We start from the raw sequence: 26,698 nt of genomic DNA on the forward strand, positions 1-26,698 counted from the left end.
TAATCATATGTAACGGCAAAAGAATACAATATGATTCTGTTAGTATGTTATCATATTTCCCATTATTTTATTACATACCAATAAATTTAGTCATACAAGTTTAAGAAAATTAAAAAGTTGGTGTTTCTAAAAGATCATTTGGGATTTTAAATATTTTGAACACTTCATCTTATATTTTGTATGTCTTTCCGTCTTTCAATCCAATTTATTACTATCGATATAATAAAAAACTAATAACCCTTTTTTTTTCCTCTTGAGCGAATGCATTACTAATATGTATGTATATGGGTCATGTGGGTACAGGTTTTGTAGGACAAAGTAATTATATTCGATAACGAGAGAAAGAATTATTGTCAAACATATTATTCAATCGAAATCAACTCAACAACCCAAAACAACATGTCCATGCGCTGTTTGTCTTTAGACTAAATCTTACATCTTTTAGAATTTTTGCATGAACTCTAAAATGTAGACATATCATACCTAGTTAAAAATAAATAAAAATCGTGCTACATAAAAATCTTATACTCTTACATATCATTTAAAAATATATAATTTTACTCTTTTACTCTCATATTTTATGAGAGTAATAAATATGAAATATGATAATAAAAAAGTAAAATCACATATTTTTAAATAGTGTGCAGGAATGTGAGACTTATGTTTATAACTTTTAAATAAATAAAAGTATAGACATGATTTAGAAAATAAAAATGAATATTTAGATGTATAAGTGAAAATGAACAAACACATAGAGGTAGAAGTACCGAATATACATTTTGTAAAGACAAAAAAAAAAAAAAACGTGTTTTTATAAATTTTAGAAGAAGGCTGTTTCTATGCATTTTTTTAATATTAGCAGTTTTTCAGTTTTTTATATCTTATTATTTATTAAATATAACATATTATGACAGTCCCTTTCACCCCAACCAGTCTCTTTATTCTCCATTGTAAAGCCCACCTTATTCAATGGAAAAAAAGCATGCACAGTCTGACATTGACCAGCTGATATCCCAAACAAAAGCTTTATCCTGGGACGACATCATCTCAGAGCCAGACACCACTGTTGCTCAACAAATTTCAAACCGCACCCTTGTTGGGAAGTTAATCTCAACCAAACCACTCAATAAACACACCTTCCATACCGTTATAAGGGTTGTTTGGAACTTTATCACTGGGCTCACCATAGAAGACTTGGGAGCAAACTCCTTCCTATTCACCTTCCCGAGTCCTCTAGAGAAAACAAAAAGAGTTTATTCTCAAAGGTCATGAAACTTCAAAGGTTTCATATGGTATTAAAAGAATGAAAACGGGGGTCAAAGCTTACAAGAAATGGATTTATCTCACACGGCTTTTTGGATTTAGGTCCATGGCCTTCTAATGGAGATGATGACACTGGAAAATGCCATCAAGATAGGCAAAGCTTTGGACAACCTTCTGGAGATTAACCAAAACACAATTCTCACAACAACCATTAAAAATTTCCTCAGAATTAGAGTTGAAGTTGACACAAACAGACCATTGGTAGAAGGATTCATTCTTCCAAGACTTCATATGGCTCCTACAAAGGTCACTTTCAAGTACGAGAGGCTGCTATATTTGTGGAAATTTAGGTCATGTCCTACACTCAACTTTGGTAACAAAGTTACCCCTCTTTATACCCAGATCTAAGAGCCGAAATTCAAGAAGCAAGTCATTTTCAAAAAATGGAGGAAAAGTCTCAACATCCTGTCTATAGTGCAAAAAATCACTTTGAAAAGCCTCAAATTTTACCCCCCATCCGCATCTGTGAACCTAACTCTAACCAGTTATCCTTTAAACCAAAAGTTCCATCCAATTCATTATCCAAAGGAAAAGGAAAACTTGTCATCGAACATCTTGTTGAAGACGACGAAGCCAGTCCGATCCAAGTTGATGAAGGCAACTCTACTCAGTTCCAGAACAGCGCTAGCCTGCATTGCATGGAAGCTCAATTCCCATCATGCCCTTCTCATCCACATGGTCCAACCACGATGATTTGTGCAGAACTTTTAATGGGAGTTATTAATAGCCGCCCCTCTCAGCCTCAGATGCCCCCCAGTCAAGCGGACAATACTCTTGTCAATCATATCAATATCACCCAAAGTCAACACATGCATTTCTTGATTGATAAGTTGCAGCCACTTTTACCATCAGGACAAAACTTCCCTCAGAAAAAATCAGACTCATCACATCTTTGGGCCCCCACAGTTTGTCTTCCAAAAAATCAAACACAAAACACGTACCTATCAATCCAAACTCCCGAAACTTCCATCTTCAAACAAGTCGTTGCCCAATTTCAAGCAAATCATGGCCCAATCTCTTACCAATCAAACAACCCAAAAATCTCATTGTTGGTCAGTCCGTCGGGTCGATCTTGGTACATCTCCTCCAACTCAAGAGATGGCCCTCTTCCCTCTTAATCCAATGACTATAGTGACAGGGTCTATTTTGCCACCAAATGACCCATGAAGCTTATTTCATGGAACTACAGGGAAATTGCCCGTCCCTGTGCAATCTGTTCCCTTAGGGCAATCATCAGGACTCACAATCCTGAAGCTTTATTTCTGTCTGAAACACTTTTGTCTTCTGTTAATATTGCTACTATTCTAAATAGACTAGGTTTTTCCCATCATGTTTATATGCCCCCATCTAGGAAGTGGGGAGGTCTTTTGTTTTTATGGCATATGGGCTTGGATGTAGAAATTTTGAACTCTGCTAGTAATATTATATCTGTATTAATTTACTTGGATCCTGCACACTGCCCTTGGATGTTGAACATGATCTACTATCTTGCAAAATTCTCTGAAAAATCGAAATTTTGGGATGTTCTTACTACTGTCACTGAATCTTTTCTTGGTCATTCCATTGTTATTGGTGACTTTAACTCAATCCTTAACTAAAGTGAAAAATTCGGTGGCAAACCTTAAGCTAGCACTTCTAATATGAAAGATCTCAAATTTTTCCTTGAAAAAACTGAGTTAATTGATCTAAGAGCATTTGGGACCCCTCACACCTGGTCTAATAATAGACCAAAGGCTCACCACATCAGAGAAAAATTAGACAGAGCCATCATAAATCTTCATTGGAACACTCTCTTCCCAGATGCCTCAATAACAAATATTCCCAGAAGTGCTTCGGATCATTCCCCTATCATTCTTGAAACATCAAAATTTGGCTTTAAAAAGAAATCCTTCAAGTTTGAAGAGTTTTGGAATAGAGACCCTTCTTGCTCTGATACCATAAAAAGAGCCTGAAACAGTTACTTTGAAGGCACCCCTACTTACATTCTGGTGAAAAAATTGCAAGCAACCAAAACTGTACTCAAAATTTGGAACAAAAATAGTTTTGGTAACATACAAACAAACATCAATCTTCTGACAAAAACTCTCAAGGACATCCAATCGAAATATCCAACTCCTGACTCAACTCTCATGGAGGAACACATCAAGTTTAATCTGAATGAACAACTTCGCAGAGAAGAATCATTGTGGCGACAAAAATCAAGAAATACCTGGCTCACTACCACTTATTTAAACACAAAATTCTTCCATATTTCCACTACCATAAAACGCAGAAGAAACTCCATAAATTACCTCAAGCTTGAGGATAGACAATGGACGCCTGATCTCCATCTAATCGAGTCAAAGTTTCAAGAACACTTCAAAAAAATCTTCACCACCACAAACCCTGATCTATCAGGAAACCTTGAAGCTTTTTTCCTTGAAAAAATATTAGAAGCTCAAAATGAGATTCTATGCAAAATCCCAACAGAGGAAGAAATCCTGAACACCTTGAAACAAACCCCCTCTTCAAAAGCTCCCGGACTTGACGATTTCACTGGTTTGTTCTACAAGACTTATTGGGAAATAGTTAAACCTGATCTCATACCTACCATCATCAATTTCTTTACCCAAGGGAAGCTGCTCAAGGCAATAAATCACACAAACATTGCCCTTATTCCAAAAATCAACTCTCCAAATCAAGTCCATCATTTCCGTCCAATCAGTCTGGCAAATGTTTGTTATAAAATTATAGCAAAAATCCTTGCAAATAGGATTAAAGCAATCCTCTCGTCAATCATCTCTCCAAACCAATCAACTTTCGTCCCGGGTCACCTTATACAAGATAACACTATCCTGACCCAATAAATTTTCCACTTTCTCAAAAAGAAAAAAAGCAAAACTGGTCTCATGACCATCAAAATTGATACGGAAAAAACTTTTAATTATATGGAGTGACCTTTCATACTCAAAATCTTCGAGATCTAAGGGTTTAGTAAAAAATGGATAGGTTGGATCAAAGAATGCTTGTCTACGGTCTCTTATTCCATTCTTATAAATGGTTCACCTTCTGGTTTTATCCAACCATCAAGAGGTCTCAGACAAGGAGATCCACTCTCCTCATTCCTTTTCATTATTGGAAGTGAGGTCATCTCCCGCCTAATCTTTAGAGAAGAAAATCTCAACCATCTTGAAGGGAAGTCAAAAACTTTCTGGATTTCAAGACTTGCCCCTCAAAACTCAGATACCTAGGCCTCCCACTCTTCATCGAGCCTTAAAAAAAAAATCTTCAAAGAAACCATTGAAAAAATTGAAAACAAATTTCAGGGGTGGAAAACAAAAGTTTTATCCCAAGCTAGCAGAACAACCCTCATCAGATCTATTGTAGCTTCAATCCCCTCATACACTATGACTACCCTTAGAATGCCAAAATTTGTGGCCACTCACATTGACAGCATGTTCAGAAAATTCTGGTGGGGGTAAGGATCAGAATTCTACAAAAGGATTCATCCCAAAATCCTAGAAATCAATATGCATACCGGAATCTCTTAGTGGTCTTGGTCTCAAAAGCTACCATCTCTTCAATAAAGCCCTTAACATGAAATTCCTCTAGTCCCTCATCAACAACTCAAGCAGCCTCTGGAAAGATTTTTTAACAAAGAAATATCTGAAAAATTCCAGCATTTTTTAGATTCAGCAAAAGTCTTCTGATTCTTGGTTTTGGAAAGGCCTCTTAAAAAATAGAACTTTTCTTAAAAATGGTATATGTTTTCAGATCAACAATGGGGTCTCAACAGGGTTTGGTTAGACCCCTGGATTCCAACAATGGACACTCACTTTCCTGAACCAAATCCACATAATCCCATCACTGATCTGAGCCTCAAGGTTGTTGAGCTTACACTTGAGGAACCTAGGAGATGGAACTCTCTCCTTCTTCACACTCTTTTCTCGCCACATTCAGTCCAAGAAATTCTCAAAATTCCTCTGTTAAGGCATAACTTTTCCCAAGTGCAAGATAAACTAAAATGGACTCATCACTATTCAGGATATTATTCTGTGAAGTCTTCTTATGCAGCTTTGGTTAATACCTCCGAAACATTTGTCTCAGACATTTCTTTGAAAAAGCTGTGGAAACTCAAAATTCAAGACCGCCTCAAACTTCTAATTTGGAGAGTTGCTCATAACATCTTTCCCACAAAATCACTTCTCAAAATAGCCATCAATCTTAATACTGATCAAATACTTTGTCCCCTTTGTGAAACATAAGAGGAAACCCTCCACCATATGTTCTTCAACTGTTGTTTTGCCAGAATTCTATGGAGGCAATCAAGTTGGCCCATTTACATCTCAAAATTTAATGAGTTTCCCATCACAGTCTGGATAAACAACATCATCAATCCCTCAAGATCTCTTTTGATTCCTGAAGAAGAGACCCAAAATTTCTAACTCTTTGCATCTTTAGCTATGGACTGCATTTGGTTCCTTAGAAACAAAATCATCCACACAGCTTTCAAACCGTCACCAACTCAGCTTATCTCGTCTGTAACCTCTCTTATTTCGGACCACATCTCAGCTTGGGCTCAAAAGTCTGATCATCTTATAGTCAGATCATATATTATTAAAGAAGGCTTTTATCTGCTTCAATTTGATGTGGCAATAAGAGGACAAGGATGCACCACAACATCCATTTGCAGATCAAGTGATGGTAGCCCCATCTTCATTACCACAAGTTTCATTAGCAGCATCAATCCTAATGTGGGTGAGGCAACTGCAGCGCTTGAAGGCATCCAAGAGGCACACCACATAAATTTGAAAAAATTACAAATTGAAGGAGACTCCCAACAAGTGATTGATTCCATTTCAGACCAGGACTCCATATTTGATTGAAAAATTCAAGGTATCTCATCGGACTCAAGATATCTATATCAATCATTTGAAGACTGGGTTGTAAGAAAAGTTAATCGATCACAAAATTGATGTGCGCATGAAATAGCAAAATGAACTGCTTCCAATCATCAATATGGAAACTTGCCCCTCTCCACAATTTCACCAACACTGTTGAAATTTCATAGTGGAAAGGACCTTTCTAGTTTATAATATTTAAACACTCAAACTATGTATTTATTTCTCTAGTTTTTTTTTATAATGAAATAGCTAATTTGCCGAGAAAAAAAAAAAAAACTACTTTATAAGTGGTACTTTTTTTAAAAAAATAACATGATAAAATTTAAAAAACTTGTTATGTATTTATTTGATTTATTTATTTATTTATGAATCTTCTGATACTGCATAGCGGAGGAGTAATTTTGTATTCACCGATCAGTAGTTGGTAAAAAATTGTCACTGCAGCACCGTCTTTTTGCTTATGGGCAGCGTGCCGCCAGCATTATTTTTTTTTTAATTTTTTTAATATATTTAGATATTTTTAAAAAATAAAAAAATATATCAATAAATTAAAATTTATTTTTTTAATCATTAAATAAAAAAATTAAATATATAAACCATCAAAATAAAAAAGTAAAACAGAAGGCAAACTAACATTTTTCTTTACTTATTATTACTGCTGAGACTCGTGACAAGATAAAAATTAGAATTTAATATTTTATTTTAAAATTAAAAAATTAAATTATTTATTATATTTTATATAAAAATTTAAAACAATTATAATAATTATACAGATCTCATATTGCAAACCAAACCACGCCTAAATTAATAGATATAAAAATGAAAACACGGCATCGACGCATAGGGTAGAGATCAGAGCGTCCATCTTGGAGGCAGAGGCAGAGGCAGAGGCAGAGCAGAATAGAAGAGCAGAGCAGCAAGCGACCACACCACACTCTCTCTTCGCCTCTCGAGGGATCCGATTGAATCCATTTAGATTTTTAGGAATGACAACGTCCGGTGGTGGAAGGTACATGGCCTACTCACCCTCGCCCTCACCCTCCGCCCCTCACTCTCCCCACCTCTCCGGCCTCCGCTCTGCCTCCTCCGCCGCAGCAGCCGCCGCCGCCGCCCTCGTCGACCAAGAAAAGTACCACTCCACTCACAAGATCTACTTAGCTTTATTTTTTCAACTCTGTTATTATTGTCCGATCCTATTGGAATTGATCATATGTTTGACTCAGATATCTGTCGGAGTTACTCGCAGAGCGTCACAAACTTACTCCTTTTATGCCCGTGCTCCCTCATAGCTATCGCTTGTTAAGCCAAGGTCGGTCAGTTTTGGCTTCACATTCATTTTTATTGCCTTACATATCTACCTATTAGGTCGATAAAATGGGCCCTATAAGTGACTGCTGACTAGTTAAATCAATATCAAATGGTAGATCTGAGGGACCTTTTACCAATATGAGACGAAATCATTATTCTTAATTCATATATCTTTCGAGAAAGGCCACACAAGCTGGTTTATTCATTGAACTAGAGTGTATTAAGATCGGTTTGTCCTGTTGCTGGATCGATGAAGATCGCGTACAGAACAAAAGTTGTAAAAACCCGAGGATACAATTAAGCCAATATGATTCAATTGCTTCCCGCTAGAGACTCCTGCATATGTAATTGTTAAGGCATTTCAATTAGAAGATTTCAGTTATTTTTACATTTTATTTTTCACTTATAGTTTAAAATATGTAAATTTTCAAGTCCCAACTTTTTCCTTTGATATTGTAATTTTTTGCGGTACTTCATTTTTCTTGTTGACATGTAAATGCAAGTTGCTTCTTTTTTATAACATTAGAGCTTCATGCCACCTCTCACCTGATATAACATTTTCTTTCATTATACGCATATACGAATGGTTAGCACCATATGAACTGTCTTGGCTGGATTTATAGTGTACTATTTAGTTGTCTGTGGACTTGCACGTAGTTATGCAGGGGTGGATGTAAGTTGTTCGCTTCCAATTTTAATTTTGGCAACATGGATCAGCATTTAGCTTTAAGGTTTCCAGGAGAAAAAACGTATCAAGAAAGGTTTCCAGTAGAAAAAACCACCTACTGGCACAAGTGTGTTTATTACGACATCTGCTTGTTGTTTTATAATTGCAGTTAATTCTGTTTAGGTGGGAACTTTAGGATTTATTGCACATAGATTGGACATCTGCTTCTAATATCCCAGAATCTCCAAGATGCTGGTGTGTACTGTAATGAAGCTTCAGAAGATTATCTTTTTTATTGATGATGGATTTTTTTACAAGTATTTAATGGATGGATTTAGGGCTGAAAGAACCACTGTATCGATAGTGCTTAAGATATTGTGCCTAGGAGGACCAAGTAGAGGATCATATGGACTGTGTATGATCAAAGGTGCATGAATTTGCTGACTATATGGCTGAAAGATACCTAATTTTGGTGAATTGAGTTTGGTTATGTGAGATCGATTTGTTTTCTGCGCTGATAGGTAGTAAGGGAAATTATGTCTTGAGTTTTAAGGAGATTTACGATATGATGTATGCAATTCAACTACAATATAGAGGTTTTTTCTCTTTCTTACTTGTAGCATTAAGTGCAATACTAGGAAATGGGGGTAGTATGAAGTTTTCGTCAATCCTGGCAAACTTATTTCCATTGCACATGTCCACGTGTTAGTTTTAGGTTGGGAGATTTTTATGAGAAACTTTGAATGTATTTACTTTTGTTAGGGTTACCCATAGGTTGAGAATTTCTATAAGCTGAGGAGATAGGCAAAAAAACTTGGCAGCGTGTAAGAGGGGCTACTTCACTGAGTGGGATTGTAGGCTGGACTTATTGAAGTCTATCCAATTGTTTTGTTGCATACCTGCATGTGTTCCGAGTCCTGGGTAAAGCTGTGAAATCTATCTAGAAACTTCTGAAAAACTGTGCACAGGCTGTCATAAAAGATTGTAGATATCACTTAATAGGCTGCCTCATAATGCCTTGTCCCAAGGACTACATAGTAGTTTTTGATTATTATAAAGATAAAAAGGACTAGGTCTAGATAGTATTATTTCATGTGGGTATGACCAAGGCTGGTGAGTTTTAGATGTATTTCTACAAATTGTGTAGTCTTTCGGGACACTGGCTAAAAAATGTGGTTTTTAGTTCAAGTAAAAGGGACCTTATTGTGGCAGCTAGATCATATTAGCTTAGGCTCCCACCTTTCCAGGCTTTAGAGACGATATTGTGGCAATTTCAATATACACATTCTCCTTTTTTTTCTCACCCGTGTGACTTTGGAAATTCACATGTGCATGTTGACTTCTACAGATTATGCAGTCTAATCTTTTAAATAGCTGTTTTGAATGAATGGTGATGTTCATATATATCACCAATGAGTTCTAACTCAAATAGCCTCTCCTTTCCTTGTAAGACCAGGTGGAGGGTGAGGTCATTGGTTCAAGACCTACTGCGTTTTTGTATAGCTCATAATCACAAAGACAATCCTCATTTATTAACTAACTTTAGTTAAAGAAGATGTGTAAGACTTTATGTTTTTTTTTTCCTCTCTCTTTTTCCTAGAGTACATCATTTATAATATTAAATTTATTCATGAGGAGCGTTAATTTTAACTGACTCAGAAAAAAACCGTGTTGTCTGTCCATTTTGTGGTGACTGCTAACTTTTTAACAAATGCTGACTGGTACATCTTATTCTTGAAAATTGACATTTTTGGAGCAGAAATATTGCGTGTAACTACACTGTTGGGGAATGCATCAGTTTTAGGTCAAAGTGGGCTTGAACACGCTAGCCCCCTGGCTTCTGGAGGAATATTTTCAAATGGAGGTGCCAATGTGAATGGATGGGCATCACGTTTCCAATCAGAAGTACGGATACTAACCATTAACATAACCTTTTTCCATCTAATTTTACTGTATTTGCAGAAGTATTCCTGACTCGATCTTTTAATTTTGTGCTAACTCATAACATTTATTTGAGTGTTTGTAGATTATGCTACATGTTGACAGGCAGTTGAAGCTAACATCTTCAAGCAATGTAAAATAGATTTTAGCTTAGCATCCTGTTCCAGAAATCTAATAAGATGGTTTCACTTTTCTTCCTGTTCTTTCAAGGCTCTCATATCGATAACATGCTTGTGAATTTTAATTCTGATATATAATTGCAATTCCTGCTTGTATGGAAGCCCTCTATAAAGAGTATTGAGCAAAGCATCTTCCACTTTATGAGAGTTTTGAGACTGTAAGAGTCCTGAATTTCTCCTGCAGAGTGCTGACTGCTGACCCTTCGGTTATGAAATATTGTTATTCAGTTTGGCTTACAAGGGTGCAATCTTGTGTTATTGATGTACTGATTTGGGAATTCAAGTGTTATTGATATGCTGTGACACTGAAACAACTGGCCATGACCACTGAACTTTCCGGCATTTATCAAATATAAACATTTAATTCCTTTGGTATTTCAAGTGTTATTGATATACTGTGACGCTGAAACAGGTGGTCAGATGACTTCATCTGATGCAAGAAACTGATCGACCACCTATCCTCCTAGTAGTTTTCACTGCAAATGTTTAATTATTCTGCGTTTTTTCTTTTTAGATTTATAGCCCTTGAGTTTATGCTCTTCTACTATTATATTTGAATGTAAGCAATCGCTTTAGTAGTTTTATTGTGCTTTTTATTTTATTTTTTTGCCTTCAATTATAACATACTTAATTTTTAGATGTGTGTGATATAATATTTTAACATTTGTTTAGATCTGCTCCTTGAAAATTTTTGTAATTTATACTTTAGAATCTTTGGAAGCTACTATGAGAACCAAATTTTCATGACATCTTATGCATTCTATAGAAGCTGGACAGTTGCATTTATTTGTCACTGTAAGTTTTAAGAAACCTGAAATTATAATGTGCAGATACCGAGTTTACTACCACCTGCCTCGGCACAAAACTGGCTGAATTCTCATGGTAGCTCATCTGGTCTTATCGTTAAAAGAACCATCAGAGTGGACATCCCTGTTGAGAAATATCCTAATGTACGAGTAAACTTCTTGTTCCTGTGCGATTGCTCATAATTTTATTCAATAGTTTCTGATGTTGATTTGTTGTTACAGTATAATTTCGTCGGGCGCCTCCTTGGTCCTAGAGGGAACTCTCTTAAGCGAGTGGAAGCAAATACTGAGTGCCGTGTTCTGATCAGAGGCCGTGGCAGCATTAAGGATCCAGCTAGGGTAATATTGATATCTTCTTCTATTGATAATTGTTCGTGCTGAAGCTTTCGTTTTCTCCTGTAAATGAGGAACTACACCTTTAAGTAGTGGTTCGTATCATTAATATATGTTGTCACATGTGGACTGATGAGCTTGGATTAACATGATATTTGGATCCAGCTAGGGTAATATTGATATCTTCTTCTATTGATAATTGTTCGTGCTGAAGCTTTCGTTTTCTCCTGTAAATGAGGAACTACACCTTTAAGTGGTTCGTATCATAAATATATGTTGTCACATGTGGACTGATGAGCTTGGATTAACATGATATTGGGAACTACTTCCATCACAAACTCGTAATTTGTACAAGTGCTTCAGATGAGATTTTAGCTCAAATGATACCTCCTCCCCCTATAAGAACAGGATGGAGGTTGAGGTCATGAGTTCACTCAACAGATGCATAACTTATGAATCACACACACACACACACACACACACAAATGCACATGTGCCCACACCCATGCACACCCACGGGCGCATGCACACAGTGGACCTTTAATGATCACTTGAGTAGGTATGTCAAGCACTTCCCATGACTTCAACATATTTTTGGAGTGAGCTGTTACATATTTAGCACATGTTCACCTTCTCTTGTTTGCGCCTTTTATCCACATATCTTTTTAAAGCCCTCCACTTCCTATGAGTAGCACAAATGTTTGTTTCTTGAGTCAGTTAAAAATTCTGGAAAGTGAAATTACAATTTATTATCATGAACAGTTTCTCCAAGATTATATCAAGGCTTTGTGCTTATTTTTTGCAATAAACTACAATTTCATTTTGATGCCCATCATCTATCCAAAACTCCATGTGTTTTGCAAGAAGCGCATCTGATTCATTCTAAAAGCCAGAGTGTTAACCTCTCAAATAGCATTTGTTGCTACACTTGTTCAGTTTTGCTCATCATTCTATTCTATGTACCTCTGAGCATAATGCTGCTTTTCACTCGTATTATGAGAATATTACTGTAGATCGTTGTATTTCTTATGTTTTACAGGAAGAAATGATGAGGGGGAAACCAGGGTATGAGCATTTGAATGAGCCTCTCCATATTTTAGTTGAGGCAGAATTGCCAGTGGAAATAGTTGATGCACGACTAATGCAAGCACGGGAGATACTTGAAGATTTGCTGAAACCTATGGTAAGTTCTCTCTTCCCCTCGTGTAAATATTTATACATTTTTGCACACATGTTTGCCTTTTTTGAATTAATCTGCACTGATACGGTTTTCCATTTGATGGTTCTCGTTTAGGATGAATCTCAGGATTTCTACAAGAAGCAGCAGCTACGGGAGCTAGCAATGCTTAATGGTACACTTCGTGAGGAGGGTTCTCCAATGTCTGGCTCAGTTTCCCCTTTCCATAACAACCTTGGTATGAAGAGGGCCAAGACTCGGGGGTAACGGACCCTCATTCTAAGAGGGCTTTTGGAGCTTGTGTGTTAGTTTCTGCGAGTAAACAACAGTTCCCACACCGCAGGTGTTGCTGTCCCAGACAATCCCTCCAACTGCCATCGGGGCACTGGCACATAATTGCACCATCATGTTCCAGTTCTAACTTGTTTCTATATGAAGTGTTGTATCTCTTCCTATAGGGGGGGGCGCTTAATGACTCGTAAGAAAGTACCATATTGAGTTAGGGGGTATGCTTATGTGTGTTGCGTCAGGCACTTTGGTCGGGCACAACCTCTCCAAAGCTGTCTTATTATTTAGGTTATACTGTAAGCTTGTGATGGTGATGGGGTCTCTGGTGAGAGTTATGGTATGGTTGCGAACAAGTTGAGACAAACAATGATCTACCCTGTTGCATGTTGTCTGGGCTGGAGTGTTTTGTATTTATCAGAGTGTAGTGCTTAGATTTGGTGGAAAGCATTCTTTGGTATCTGCTGGTACAAATTTCGATAGCTTTTATTCCCTTGTTGTTTACCGCCTTCCCCCATTTAAAAGCATTCTCAAACATATTCTTGCAGCATCAAGTCTTGAGGATTGTCAGGAGTGGCTGCCTTGACGCATTGTTGTTTGCTGTATGTTCTTTATGTAACAAAATTTCAAGATGCCTTTTAAACGACAGATCGAGTTAATGAGAATTACCTGTTACTCTATTACTTCACTCATATACCAATTACTTCAAAAAAAAAAATGATATCAACACAACTTTTATCCAACTACGACACGGCCCATCTAAACACATCTATGCGGCACTGTAGTGCATTTTAATTTTTTTTTAATGGTTAAAAAAGTTATGTTAGTGAATTTATTTATTTTTATGAATTTAAACATATTTAAAAAATATTTGAAAAAAATGAGATTACCCTGGGGGCACAGCAGTAAGAAATGGGCTGCACGGTAGAAGCGTCCTAATAATAATAAGAAAAATGCTACTTTATCTCTTAGGTTTGACCGCTAGTATATTTTATTTATTTATTTTTTTAAAATATTTAAAGAAGTTACTAATGAATTTGTATAAATACAAAATTTTATACACCATACCACCATTCCACTTTTATTCCACCATACATGATATGATACATTTATTACTATTGAATAATAATTTATTAGATGATTCTTTATCATCTAATAGTAATAAATATGACACATCTTACATAATGTGATGAAAGTAAAATGATAATGTAGTGTATAACATTACTCTTATATATATATACATATTTTTAAATGTTTAAAAAAAAATTTAAAAAAAAAAAAAGTGCCTAGCAGCCACATCCAGAAGTACATGTTGGACGGTAGAGTAGTAAAGGGTCCTAATAATAATGATCTCTATTGCAAAATTTTTACACCGTTTCACGATGATTTAGGCTGCATTTAGTTGTCAGTTGAGTTTGATCTAATTTTAAGCCGAGTCTAATATCCAAACATCTAACTCTCAAATTACTAAATTCATCCCAACTCAAAACTTTCTTGCACGTGAGATCCACAATATTTTTCAACTTAAAACATCCTTATACGTGAGACCCACAACTTTTTCAATTTTTCATAAAAAATACTAAACTCATCTTAACATCCAAACATATTTTAAATTCAATTTAGATGAGTCCCATATAATTCCCTCCACTACTCAACTCACTACTATTTATAAAGAATTCAAGTCAGCTGAGCTCAACATCAAAACACAGCGTTAATGGACTTGTTGAAGGGGTAATCAGTTGTGATAATAGGCTAAAAATGAGTGATGCACTGCCATTATAACGTTTTGATAATTTAAAGGTATAATGAGTCACTGTTAGAAGACAGCGTATCCCCCTATAGGTTGCAAAGTGTTCTCCTCCATGCAACGCTGGATCAACCCGCATGGGCGGGCAAACAGAGTTTCTATGGAGGAGGAAAACTTTCCTCTCTCGACCCCAACTTCCTTCCTTTGCCATTACGCGCATGCGATTCTATTATTATCTCAGTATAAACATCCATTAACTGGCTCTCTCTTTCATGCATGACTGCTTCTCAACATTTAAATTCATCCAGAGCAGAAAACAGTTGCACTGGTTCTATATCTTGACCATATACAATGCAAAATTTAAGAAATGTAAGTTCCGGTAATACATCTTTAAATTGGCATGACTATTATTGAGAAAAGAAAATTCAAATGAACTTAAACAGCTAGAGAAGCTTTAGTACCATTCATCATAAGCACAGATGCTGGAGAGGCTCAAATATATCAATTCAGATCTTCTCCTCACCTTCTTCATCCTCAATATCATCAATTCCAACCCAACGGGTGAACGCAAAAAGAAATTCTTTGAAGTTCACCATTCCATTTTTATCCCAATCCATCTCTTCTGCAAAAAGTAACAATTTCAGTCAATAAACATTATTATGAAAATCTTTGTTTCTGTACATAGATTTGTACATCAGATTGTCTGATGCACATCCAAAAAATATATAGTAGGGTCCATACATGCTTAGAAAAATGACAACATCTGACCATCCATGAAAACTCTAATCTATGAGTGCATCACAATTAAGATAACATGTCAGTTTTTGTTCATCAAACTGAAGAGTGTCCCCAGGAGAACCAACTATAACACTGCAAACAGATCAACACAACAAGTTTACAGGGTACCGTCCTCTTTTCTTTTCTTTTTTTTTTTTTTTAAAAAAAAAAAACACAAGTGGACATAAATGATCATTCTCTATAGAAAAATACTAGCTACTAGCCGTTAGCTCAGGTGAATAATAAGAAGCCTTTTGTTAACGCTCATCTCTCATACCAATGGAATTAATATTTTCTTGCAATGGTGCATCAATTTTTAATCAACTTCAAAATGCTCCAAAATATAAATAAACACATATATAGACACACACACACAAAGAATTTAGATTGACCAGCATATGTGCCACCAGAAACCATCTCAGTGATGCAAGTTTCCTTTGCGTAAAATGCATGCACATAAGCATGCTTAATGACATATAAAGAATATATGAGCTTGTCTGTGTCATGCATGTACATATATATGTGCATGCACGTACACACACACACACACACACACACACACAGAGGTTACCAAATCTTTTCATGGCTATTTGTCCAGAAGAACGTTCTCCTGATGTAGTTTCATTTATGGCTTCTACCATCTCACTCTTGCTGACATAACCATCTTTGTTCCTGTCCAAGAAGACAAATGCATCTACCAATGTTTCAAATGTGGCCTCCAGATCAGGCATCCCCATGCGTGATTTCTAGTAGTGTCAAGGAACACAAGAGGAAGTAAAAGTAGAATTACTGAAGAACAGATATTTCTTGATGATACAAATTAGGGAAGCTAGGATGGCAAGATGATGGTCCCCTAATCTGCTCTTTTACGTGACTCACACTTTCTAACCATCACTTGATTAAAACTGAATGTCGACTTGGGATTTTTTGGCCAATATCCAGAAAAATTCACTCTACAGAAGCAGCTTAGCAGTTCTTCAAATTTTGGTGGATGGATAAAATTAAACCTCTGAAAAAGACAAACTTTAAAAGATTTCACAGACATGATACTGCAAAAACTCTCAAGAAATCACTGAATAAGACAGCATATCCCTTTCTCGGAAACGATTAGTTATTTTCAAATAGAATTAGAGCACTCAAAAAGGTATAAGCATATGAAATGTCACCCTTCTCTAAAAGAGAGGAAATCATGTTTATATATACCTTAACAGAAAGTATATTCTGGATACAGCAAGAAGGGCAGTCGGGTCATCTTTGAAAAGATAGACAAGGCAGAGAAGTACAATGAACTCATTGAACTTCATACCCATATCCTCATTAATATCGCACGCCTCAAAGAGATCATTGATTTCCTTCTCTGTAAATGAAATTTCCAGCTTATGGAAACATTTTTTCAACTCATCATGATCTATTGCACCATTTGAATCCTCATCTAGAAGAAAAATAATGAACACAGACATATAAGCAGCTACAAATTATAAATTTTAAAGATAGAAAGCATAATGTGTGATATGATCATACATGCAGAAAGCAATAAAAAAATTTCTTCTAATTTTGTGTTTCCAAGAGAAATATCTACCGCTAATACTCAAACATGAATTGAATAGAAATGCTACTTACCAAATTGCTCAAAAATTACTTTGCAGTTTCTCAAGCTCTCATCAATTTTTGGGAATTTCAAGATTATGCTGTTGAATGATTTCGTGGCACTTCCTGCAGATGCTCTCTGCTTCATAGCTTCGACCATTTTGGCCTCAAGTTGTGTTTCTGGCATCCAAACCTTTTTTGGGATCCACTCTTTCCAACTATGTTTCCCATTGTCAGTTAACGATACCAAATGGGATGCAATAATGAGCCAAATATGTGCTTACCCATACAAATAGGAAAAAACAAAGAATGTTAGAAAATATTCCAGGAAATACGGCACAAGATGGAGCAAATTGTCAAGCATGATGGACCAATTTTTTCAGCCCATGAGGTAACCATGTCCATAACTGTTCAAGCAGACGAACCAAATAACAAATAAATGGCAAGGGATTCTAAGGCACAGGTATGATCAAGAACTCATTAGCTTGTGACTCCTACCAACTTATAAATTTCTTTTCATTACTGCTGCAATACATAGTTACCAATTCTGAAATATTGAAAAAGTGAATGGAAGGTGTTATGCCAACATCTATAGGAGCACATTATATACATCCTGATGATACTCACAGGGTAACTGTATTTCCGATTTATCTTTACTTCAATGACTAACCAATGGATTTGAATTAAAGCCTTCCACTCTCATATCCATGCTGATGTGGGAGAGCCTAAAATAGCATGAATATTTCTTGGCTTTATAATACCTTGATTGGTTGATGAGAGGTGTGGGGAAAGAGAAAATAGGAACATACACGTTTCACCGTCCAACCAATAGGTATGTTATATTTTGTACTTTAATCTATCAATACTAATACTTTGCATCCTCAAATTACAGAGAAACTATCGGTTTAATGTATAGTTTTGATTGTCGGTTTTTTATAGTTGGAGTGTTTAATATATAGTTTTGATAGTTTGAGAAGTAAGGTGAAAAATACGTGCTTGTTTGAGAATGTAAATCACAATTTACCAAGAAAAACTTCCCCAATTATTCCTTTTTAAACTCTCTTGCGTCTTCCCAGCAACCAAAAGGGAAGTAACGCTCACCTCATAATCCTGTTAGAATTACAGTTTGGCAATACAATAATGACAAATCCAATGCTTGAGAGTAGCAGGAATGAAAAAGAGAAAAACGAAAGGCATAAGAAAGAAATATGTAAGCCCAAAAAACAGGTAGGTACCTTCCCAGCTCCCCGTACAGAATCGAGTCCCACAAACAGGCTCTGGAAAAGGATTTTTTCTTACCGAATTTTAAATAGTCATCAATCTATTGAAGAAGGAACGCACCCCACCAAAGAAGAAGAAGAAATGGAAGAGAAAGGGAAATAAACAGGCTGAAACAAGATCAGCTGCAGCTTCTTGAAAAGCTAATATCTGGAAAAAGGATGTTGCAGAGGTTTATTAAAGATGTAGTGCTAAAGTTGAGGAGAGGAAGTGGTGGGGTTGGTTTGCTCGGATGAGAAGGTTCCTCGGTGTCTCATTCGATTTGGAACCAATGTTTGTGCTCTACCCAACACGTATTGTCGTCCATCCATCAGGGATCTGCTTGAAACCTTCGCTGGCCTCTCTCTGTCTCTCCCTCGCTCGCGCGCAAAGGTACAGCTACAAACAGATAAATGATAATAAAAACTAGGAGAGTAATCATAGACCATGGGAAAACTCACTCGTCTCTTTGTTTACTCCCACTAACTCCGTAGGTCCCAGTCCCTCGTGCGTTATTTTTGTCCACACAATTTGATTTTTATTTTTTTAGTTGCTCGTTCTAGAATAATCAAATATAAGTAAGTAAAATGAGAGAGAGTCGGTCAGGGTCTTCACAAAACAATACAAAATGACTAAAAAATCAATGACAAATTCGATATTGATATATAAAAGCAAGCCCAACTGCCCTGCTTATAGAGATAGACATGACATGGATGAAGTGAGATTTTTACGAATAATTGTTAAATTACTTTGTAACATTCGTAATAAAAGTCGATGCTAAGTTGTGTATTACAAAATAAACAGTACATAGACAAACTCCAAATTCTGTTAACTATTCTAAATATAAGATTGGAAGGAAAGTTTTATGGAGATTTACCCAATTTTATTGACAAACGCTTCCTTTAGCCCTTCGTTTCCCCTTTTTTTTTTTTTGGTTAAAAATCTTACACAATTTTATTCATTTATCTTTCATTTTAATAGAATTTTATTCTTTTATCTTAATATTTAAATATGTATATAAAAATTAAAATTAAAATAATAAATCACATCTTTAAAATTTAAATGGAGATGTAATATGTGTATGGGAGAAAGATGACTTCTACCATTTCTCGCAGTATATTTAGGTCAGTTTAATTTGGAAAGTATTTTATCTCCTTTTCTTGTTATAATTTTTTTAAATTTTTATATAAAATATAATAAATAATTTAATTTTTTCAAATCTCAATTTAAGTTTTTAAAATTTTAAACTAATAACAATATTCTAACAAAATTTTTTTATATTTTATTTTTTATCTAAAACCCTCGCCTCTCATATTTAAATTCGAATCAACCCTTATATAAACTATAAAGAAAGAATACCGTCACCGCCAGTACCTTACAAACCATAGTCCAAACACTCTCACCCACACAATTACAGCGCTCGCAGACTCCTATTTCTCTCTCTCTCTCTCTACCGGTCAGTATATATTTCGTCATCTCTCTCAGTTCGATTTTGCAGTTCTTTCTTCCCCAACAGTTTTAGGGTTGGATTATTAATTATTTGTTTATTACTATTCTTTGATTCTTACGTTTTCTAAGCAGGGAGATACTCTCTCTTAGTACACGTTATTCATTAATCACTTCATGTATATTCTTTTCTAATTGATTATAATATTATTAGTTGACCAAAATAATGTTATATAAAATATAAAATCCTATATTGTAGTCGTGTTTCCTGTCTGAATCGATCGTCATGTGCCTCCGAACTTTTTATGATCATTTATATGGTTTATATATATATATATATATATATATATATATATTGTGATGCTTCTTATTTGTAATTCTATATCCGTGTATCTAATTCGGACCCTGCTTGTTTGTTGATAAATTTGAGAATAACAACTAGTTGGATTGGGCATGGACTCTGCGGAGGTTTTGTTGAAATTAAATACGCCCCTGGAATTTGTTATGTTTATCATTTTTAACTCCCACTCATCATATGTTGCCGAGAGGAATGGAAGCCATATTTTGTCATGGGTATCAGATTCATACATACATACATATATAATTTAATTGCCATTTTATGTATTTTAGGTTGCAGTGAAGATTCTGAGGCACCGGTGATTTTGTGATGGCTTCTAAAAGGATAAACAAGGAGTTGAAGGACCTTCAGAAAGATCCTCCCGCTTCATGCAGTGCCGGTTTGTTTCAATCTTCTTTTGAAAGCGTACTCTATTGTCCATTTGGAGTGGTTGTGTATGCACTAGTAATTCTGCTGAGGATTGAGGGGTTCATTAGTATGATTCGGATTATAATCTGAAGGATGGTAAACTTGTATTAGGGAATATAGGACAACAAAAATTTGACCGTTTAGAAAATATCACAATAAAAATGAGGAAGCCGTCCACATGAGTGGATGAAACTAACTGATAAGCAAGATTTGGGAATGGAATGTTTAGAATCGTGCACAATCTTTTAGAAGATGTATTGGACTGCACTCATCTCTGTGTGTATATTAGTGGTTGTTTCTTTTTGTGTCTGGCCATGTGTGTGTGAGTAAGAAATTATCAACATATAGTGTTTATGCCTTCCATATACTTTTTATTTTTTGTATGTGGTTATCTTAACCGTAAACACAGGTAATTCCTCGTTTTCTACTAGATAGGTGGTTGGTTTTCATTTGGTATTACGCGATCTTATTGTTGTCACAATTTCTAATCTGTGGTTTACTGTGTTTGCAGGCCCTGTGGCTGATGATATGTTCCACTGGCAAGCAACAATTATGGGCCCAGCAGACAGCCCATTTGCGGGGGGTGTGTTCCTTGTATCCATTCACTTCCCGCCAGATTACCCATTCAAGCCACCTAAGGTAAAAGCTACGCCTATTCAGTCATTTGTCTCAGTTAATATGTTTAATTCCCTAACTCTGACATCTGTCATATGTCTTCCTGTGTGCATAGCTTCTTGCTGAAGTTCCTAACCTAGTTTTTCTATCACTTTTTGAAATATTTAGATTCTCCGCCCCCACCCCCCCGTCTCCCAACCCAGTGTATCTGCAGGACTTTGAGAGGGTGAACCTACCTTGACTTTGCATGTTTTGGTATTGACTGCCATCTAGCTACTTATTTCCCTTATGTTAGTTAACTTAAGAACTGCACCCATGGAAGCAATTGAAATGCATACCGCCAATTTCTTGCCATGTATTATTAGCTGCCTGGTCTGCTGTCTTGCTGCAGCTTTGGAATCTTTGCTTATGATATATCAGCGAACTCATGAGGTTCTAAAAGTTGGACGTACGTATCAATTTAACTCAATGAAGAAAAAGGGAAGTGTGGAAATTGTTGATTTGACCAGAAATTTTGTCTATGCTTCTTTTTACTCATTATGTTTTCCTCTGTGAGTTGGGTTAATTTGAGGATGTTTTCTGCCTTTGTTAGTTTTCCCTGGGGAAATAATGTAGCAGATGGGCCATGCTTATCTATGTTTCTTTTGGATGAGTAGGCAAGCCAAAGGGAGAGATGGGAGGGATATGAACTAATGACTTCCACTTCATGAGGCATGATCCTTGGCTGGTTGTGCTTATCTTTATGCACTTCCGTGACCTCTGATTTTTTATGAAATTATGCAGGTTTCTTTTCGGACAAAAGTTTTCCACCCTAACATTAATAGCAATGGAAGCATCTGTCTTGACATCCTCAAAGAGCAGTGGAGCCCTGCCCTTACCATATCCAAGGTAATCGGCTGCTTAAGTCATGTCATCCATATTTCTTCATGATTGTTATGCATTGCATTGGATGCAAATCTTTTAGGCATTTTCATCAGTTATATGTTGTTTACTGCAATGCCTGAGTGTGGCTTGGACTTGGCAACAATATGATGTCTTCTTAAAAAAAAAAAAATTGGCAGTGTGTTAAACGCAGTTCTATGACATAGGTTTTGTTTCAGTGCTTGGACAATATTTAGATTTGTGGTTGATAAGCTGTAATTGTTGCAATGGTTTTTTGCAGGTCCTGCTATCAATATGTTCGCTGCTGACTGATCCAAATCCAGATGATCCTCTGGTGCCTGAAATAGCTCACATGTACAAGACTGACAGAGCAAAGTATGAGACAACAGCCCGGTCCTGGACCCAGAAGTATGCCATGGGCTAGGGATGTTGTTCTGCATGAGTTGATATGTCATCCTTAAAGCCATCATATTAGTAAATAAATAGTTATAATCTGGTCCGAAGATTAAAGAACGAACTTGTTCTGTTGTGGTGTGTCCACTGTCTTAGGGAAATTCTTATATGCGGTTTTCTTCACCCGAGATAATCTTACTTTTAGACATGGCATAATTATGTGGAACTCCGTGGCAAAATCTTGTTTTTGTTTTGCTTCTCATTCATGATTCGCATTTTATCGGTTGTTTTCATTCGTAAGCATGTATTCTTGCAAGCTCTGGCCTGTTAGCATTGTTAAATTTGGATGAGAAGGCATTGTACACTGAAGGCCATCGACAGGAACACAAAGATGGCGGAAGGGAAGGCAAAGAGTATGATGGTTGGCATAAGGATAGGGTGAATTGGTGTCTGTTTTCTTTGATATCAACAAACAATATGATGTCGAGGCTTTAAAATGCAGTGGGATGGGTTTAATGGTTGGTGAAACGGTGATTATTCCCTTAACTCAAAAAATGGCAAGGTTTTATGAAATATGGAAAGAAAACGATCGATATATATAGGAAGTGTGTGAGAGCTGTTTATTGCCATCGTGCATACATGGGAAAGCAAACTGCTCACATTTGTTATATTATTTCGAATGCATCTAGCATTATTTTACCAAATAAAATGTAGAATAATAAGTCCCAAGGTTAAAAAGAAAATGCTAGGTTGCCTCCTAGTTTTAATTCTTTATTTTTTTTAATGATTAAGAAAATAATTACAAATAAATTTGTATAAATTTTTTAAATATTTAAAAAAAAAAATGCAATTCACGTCCAGCTATACATGCTGGACAGAATAGCATAATCGAAGTTAAAAACAGTCGTCATGTCGTAAGTGTTCTCAGAGCTGCTTCTTTGTTCGGTTGGGGCTTGCCATCAAAATTATCAAATGGGCCTTTGTTACCATTTCATCCGAAAACCTTGGGTGGTCCACAGTGTAAAACTGAGCGGATGTGTAATTTTCGTACATATGCACATTCCTGAGCAGTGCACATTCATAAACAATGCACGTACGGGAACTGCACATTCCATACATTTTTCTGTGAAAAAGTCCGTGTGGCAATGACGATGACATCCATGGCCAGTTTGTTCACTGAACATATAATGTTAAATCATATATAGCAGGAATCGCTAAAGCAAAAGATCGAAGGTCAGATTTTTCAAACTTCTATAACATCTATCCATTGATCGTTAGTACGTACTGCCTCCTGATCTCACCCATACTGACTCATATATTATTACGCTTCATTATAGAAGATCATATATATTGGCATACTCTCAAAAGGAAACAAAATAAAAGAGCATACCGCATTAATTGATTGCTTAATTTATAAATTAATTAGTTGTTAGAAAATCCTCTGCTGCAAAAAATTCCTTAACGGCGCTGGTTATTATCAAGAAGTTAGCTAGCTAGCTCAAAGGACCGGAATTAAGGTTTATAAGGAGAAGATGATCATGACTTTAGAAAGAGTAAACATTAATACCTAGCACACGCCATGATCATTAATACCTGGTGATCATGATCTTGGAAATATATATATATATATATATATTTATTGTACGTAGATATATAAAGAGCAAACCATGATTAGAATATCATTGACTATTGACAGCTAATTCATGGTGATCACTTTTAGGCATCATGATCAATGACCTACGTTCCTTTATAATGATATTGTTGATCATGAAGAAATTAAGAACTAGAGAGTTTATAATTAGAAGGCGCGCGGAGGTCATAAAATGAGATGGAATGATCGAAGAAGTTATCGCATGCAGATTATAAAATAGAAAGGAGGTAGGTAGCTGCTAGCCTAGTCTACTTCTAGAAATCGTGGTTAATTAATTAAACAACCGTGGGTATTTAAAAATGCATGTTGGGATCAAACCTTACCATGCGGATCAGAATGTTTAGCTCGCTTCTAGGACCAGTACGCACTACTGGTTTTGCATGCAGGATATGTATATGTACATTATATATGGATGTACCGCAAATTTCGAAAAAACCGAATAATTAAGCAAATGTACTCGATCACACTTACATATACATATATATAATATACACACTAGGAAAGGACAGCGTGCCCTGCACGTGTGTCCAGTTTAATTTTACATAATTTTTTGTTTTCTAAATAAAGAAATTACTTTAAAAAGTAGAAATAATGAATTATAAAAAAAAAAAATTCAGCTCATCATCTCCTATATTATATAGTAACATGTAATTTCTCATTTTTACTATTCAATTTAAATATATATATATATTGATGTTTAAATATGTGTGTTTACACATCAAGAAAAAAAAAATAAAAAATCACATATTGGTGTGTGGTGTGGAGATGATGAATATCATTTATTTAAAAAAATCATTTTAAATCTAATATCTTTATTTTAAATCTAGCCGATAATTTTTAAATTGAATCAAGTATTCTAAAATCTTCTAAATATTTTACCAAAATCATTTTAAATGAGGTATTTGTAGTGTTATTGAACAAAAACTAATTTTCAAGTAAACTTTTTTATATTTTGGAGTTAAAATAATATAATTTTTAAAAATTAATTTATTTAAATGATTTTATTATTTTAAGAATATTATTTAATATTCATTAATTTATTTGACCCAAAACATGCCATTAAATATCATTCGTCATTTACCAGAAAACGGCCCAAGTATAAACCAATGTGCTCGTATTCATTAAACCACAAACCGCCATTCTAGAAAATGGCATAACATATTCATTTATCAATCACTGTAGGCAGGAATCACAGGCGAGATTACTACCATCTCTACTTACCACCAATCCTACCGCTAACACTGTAGGCGAGAATCATAGACGAGACTTACCACCATCCTTACCACGTGCACCATAGGCGGGAATAACAAGCGGGACTCTATCACTGTCCCTTCTTACCACCATCCCTACAGTTCATTTTCCTTTCTCATATTCCTTTCAATTCATTCATTTCAAACATACCTAAAAATCATCTCTCACATGAAAACCCAATTTTCATTCACGACACATGAGCATGCATGAAATGATGCACTAAATGTCATGATGCCAAACACAACATAAATACACACAAGCATAATTCAATTAAATAAACAACACATTCTCACATTCAATTGACCCCATACTCTTAGGACTTAAAGTCTGGCACAACCAACAAGACTATAAAAAATTTGTTAGTGCCAAAATATATTCAAATCTCACAAAGTTATTTAGAAAATTACTTACAGTGATGAAATATAATTTTCGAAAGATCAAGGAGGTGTAAGAGGTGACGACACAATAATGTAACAGTGTATTTTGGACTATAGTCATGGGTCTCAAAAGACCAAATTTTGAATAGAAACAAACTAAGAGTTGAGATGGCTAGGGAAGAGTTTAGAGGTGTTGGTAAAGAAAATGGTGGTGGTGGTTGGCTACAGGTGGGGGCGGGGACGTGGGCGGCGGTTGGAGGCCAAAATACACAAATCGAAAAATGAGCTAGAGGGGTTTCAACGGTGGAAGATCGGAGCTGAGGTTGAGTGGTTTAGGTGGTTGGAGGGCCGATTGTGGTGTGGTGAAGAGATGGTGGCCAACGACAGCGCTGGAACGAAAAAGGTCACGACTTGGATTCTCTCATGATGGTTAACGACGGCACGAGATGGGCTGATATTGGAAGGGGAAGGATGCCGACTAGAGGGGAAGAGAATGGGTTGGGTGGTGTTGGTTACGCCGGCGTGCAGCGGCGCACTAGAGGGGACGAAGAAATTGACGGGTCAGGGTTTGGATTCCCTTGTGGCGATTAACGGCGGCATGAGGGGCTGAGATTGAAAGGGGAGAGACGCCGGCCAGAGGGGAAGAGAATGGGCAGGGTGGTGTTGGCCACGCCAGCATGCGGTGGCACACTGCATGAGATGAAGAAACGTACAGGGGAGAGGGAGGAAAGGCTCGTGCGCGGGAGAAAAACATGGACAAAACGAAAATTTGGGAACAAAAGCAAGGGCAAAACGGAAATTTGGAAATAGAAGTAAGAGCAAAATGGAAAAAAAATTGTTAGACAAAAATATTGTTTATCTCGATTCACATTTATATGTATAATAGATATATAATGTATGTATAGAAGACAAAGTACTTACTAGACTACAAAAAAAGTAAACAATAAAAAATGGAGGATCGGAATCCATTGATCATGAATTCAAAATCAAATTCCCAATAGTTCTCTCTCGCTCATTTAGTTCACACCCCTTGAGAAGTGGCAGGAA

General features: G+C 36.0%; 3 protein-coding genes across 5 annotated transcripts; 2 read left to right on the forward strand and 1 right to left on the reverse strand.

Annotated features, from left to right (window-relative positions):
• Positions 1–7,021: 7,021 nt before the first annotated feature.
• Positions 7,022–13,349, forward strand: LOC121236101 (KH domain-containing protein At5g56140). The gene is made up of 7 exons (XM_041132597.1): positions 7,022–7,335; positions 7,430–7,515; positions 9,941–10,086; positions 11,132–11,251; positions 11,330–11,446; positions 12,480–12,623; positions 12,735–13,349. Exons 1-7 carry the CDS (start codon positions 7,193–7,195, stop codon positions 12,882–12,884), a joined length of 906 nt encoding a protein of 301 aa, XP_040988531.1. The 5' UTR covers positions 7,022–7,192; the 3' UTR covers positions 12,885–13,349.
• A 1,573-nt stretch (positions 13,350–14,922) lies between these two features.
• Positions 14,923–17,259, reverse strand: LOC121236102 (probable calcium-binding protein CML21). The gene is given in 5 exon segments (XM_041132598.1): positions 14,923–15,271; positions 15,998–16,172; positions 16,656–16,858; positions 17,047–17,209; positions 17,212–17,259. Coding segments are annotated over 5 exon segments (690 nt in total). The 5' UTR covers positions 17,245–17,259; the 3' UTR covers positions 14,923–15,155.
• Positions 17,260–19,600: 2,341 nt separating this feature from the next.
• Positions 19,601–22,631, forward strand: LOC121235314 (ubiquitin-conjugating enzyme E2-17 kDa). 3 transcript variants are annotated; one of them, XM_041131650.1, is made up of 5 exons: positions 19,601–19,726; positions 20,347–20,453; positions 20,994–21,121; positions 21,881–21,985; positions 22,260–22,631. In XM_041131650.1, the coding sequence occupies exons 2-5, from the start codon at positions 20,384–20,386 to the stop codon at positions 22,401–22,403; spliced, it is 447 nt and encodes a 148-aa protein (XP_040987584.1). In that variant the 5' UTR covers positions 19,601–19,726; positions 20,347–20,383; the 3' UTR covers positions 22,404–22,631. The 3 variants fall into 3 exon arrangements, with proteins under 3 accessions (XP_040987584.1, XP_040987585.1, XP_040987583.1); XM_041131651.1 differs by having other exon boundaries at positions 19,652–19,730; XM_041131649.1 differs by lacking the exon at positions 19,601–19,726 and adding an exon at positions 19,738–19,793.
• The last annotated feature ends 4,067 nt before the right edge of the window (positions 22,632–26,698 follow it).

The sequence above is a fragment of the Juglans microcarpa x Juglans regia genome, chromosome 6D, assembly GCF_004785595.1.
Source record: "Juglans microcarpa x Juglans regia isolate MS1-56 chromosome 6D, Jm3101_v1.0, whole genome shotgun sequence".
Taxonomy (NCBI): Eukaryota; Viridiplantae; Streptophyta; class Magnoliopsida; order Fagales; family Juglandaceae; genus Juglans; species Juglans microcarpa x Juglans regia.